The 1718-nt window shown below is 39.7% G+C and overlaps 1 protein-coding gene across 1 annotated transcript in view; it reads right to left on the reverse strand.

Annotated features, from left to right (window-relative positions):
* LOC111387472 overlaps positions 1-1703 on the reverse strand; it is a 3596-nt gene extending 1893 nt beyond the window's left edge. Inside the window, exons 1-2 of the mRNA XM_023012026.1 lie at positions 1407-1703; positions 189-1358 (exon numbers count right to left, since the gene is read on the reverse strand). Coding sequence (XP_022867794.1) covers positions 189-1358; positions 1407-1703 — 1467 coding nt within the window. The remainder of the gene's footprint in view (positions 1-188; positions 1359-1406) is intronic.
* Between the last annotated feature and the right edge of the window lie 15 nt (positions 1704-1718).

Below are 1718 nucleotides of genomic sequence, written 5' to 3' on the forward strand. Positions count from 1 at the left end.
TGACTTCTACGCTCATTGCCTAACTTGTAACATCTAGGCCTAGTGTGTCCTAGAGCACCACAGTGGTGGCAGGTGGGAATAAATCTAGGCTCAAAAGTACGTGTCTGAGGGTACCTAGTCCTAATGTTCCTACGTGATTGATGACTTTGTTCCCTAGGAATGCTCTTACCCTTACTTGGACTCGTAACCGTATTAGGCTTAGAGGCAGCCACGAAGACAGTCTTAGATGGTCCAGCAATAGTTGTATTACCCTCAACATATCCTAGACCTCTCTTGTCTCCCACTGGCTTATTCATTCCCAATAGGTTATCTAATTTCTTGTTTCCACTAATGAATGTCTGAAGATGGGCATTAGATTTTTCCAATTCACTAGTCAACCTCTTAACCTTGTCTTCCAATTTCTCATTGACACACTTCAACTCACTACCGCTCTTAAGTGACTCCTGAAGCTTACCACCCAGTTTCTCTTTTTCCCGTTCAAGTTCGTCAAGCTTTTTAAGTAGGGATTTATTGACCTTCTTTATTTTAAGAATTTCTTTAAACAGTTGTTGATATGCTTCTTGTAGGTCTATGTCATCCTCATCCTCATTCTCATTAACAGAATTATCATTTGATTGCTCTTCCTCAACCTTATCACTTTCCTTATCAGACTCACTCTTAACAGTAGCCACAAATGCCATATAATTTCCTTCATCATCACTACTGGAGGATTCCTGCCTATCACTGGTCTCAGATTCATTATCAGTAAGTGAGACAACTAAGGCCTTGCCTTTCCCTTTTCTTTGATTTTTCTTATAGCTCGGACATTCATTCCTATAGTGACCTATTCCTTGACACTCATGGCATCTAACCAAACGTGGCTTCTCACTAGACCCCTTATTGTTATCTTTCTCAATTTTATCTTTTGTGAATCTGCTAGGGGCTCCATTCTTTCTATCCTGAGGCTTTCTCCTATTGTTGAGGACATTTTGGAATTTCTTGACAAAATATGCGATTTCCTCATCCCTAAGTGACTCAGTGTCAGACAATTCACCTTCTTTATTGGATTTTAGGGCTATGGATTTTCCTTTCTTGTGTTGTGAGAGAGTAAGTTCATAGGTTTGCAAGGATCCTACCAATTCTTCGATCTTAACTTCATCTAGGTCCTTACTTTCCTCAATAGCAGTGACTTTAGGCCTAAATCTCTCAGGTAGGGATCTAAGTACCTTTCTCACTATCTTGGTCTCGGGAATTCTCTCACCTAGGTTGAAACTCGAGTTAACTATGTCATTTAGCTTAGCGTAAAACTCATCAAAAGTTTCATCATCTTTCATCCTCACTTCTTCAAACCTAGAGGCTAGCATTTGCAATTTTGAGTTCTTTACTATCTTAGTTCCCTCATGTGTAGTTTCGAGAATGTCCCAAACCTCTTTAGCAGTTTCGCACATAGAGACTCGCCTAAACTCTTCTGGTGATAGTGCCATGAATAATGCATGAATTAACTTTCTATTCCAGTTACATGCAGCTAACTCATCTTTAGTCCACAATGATATGTCAGTAAGATGAATGTTTCCTGATACGATACTAGAGGGAGGTTTCCAACCATTTTGAACACTAATCCACACATGCTCATCTAATGATTTGAGGAATGCACGCATTCTAACTTTCCAATACGCATAATTACTTCCGTCGAAAAATGGAGGTACAGACAGTGATTGACTCATCTAGACAACTATGGG

Source organism: Olea europaea, unplaced genomic scaffold (assembly GCF_002742605.1).
Source record: "Olea europaea var. sylvestris unplaced genomic scaffold, O_europaea_v1 scaffold405, whole genome shotgun sequence".
NCBI classification, from domain to species: Eukaryota; Viridiplantae; Streptophyta; class Magnoliopsida; order Lamiales; family Oleaceae; genus Olea; species Olea europaea.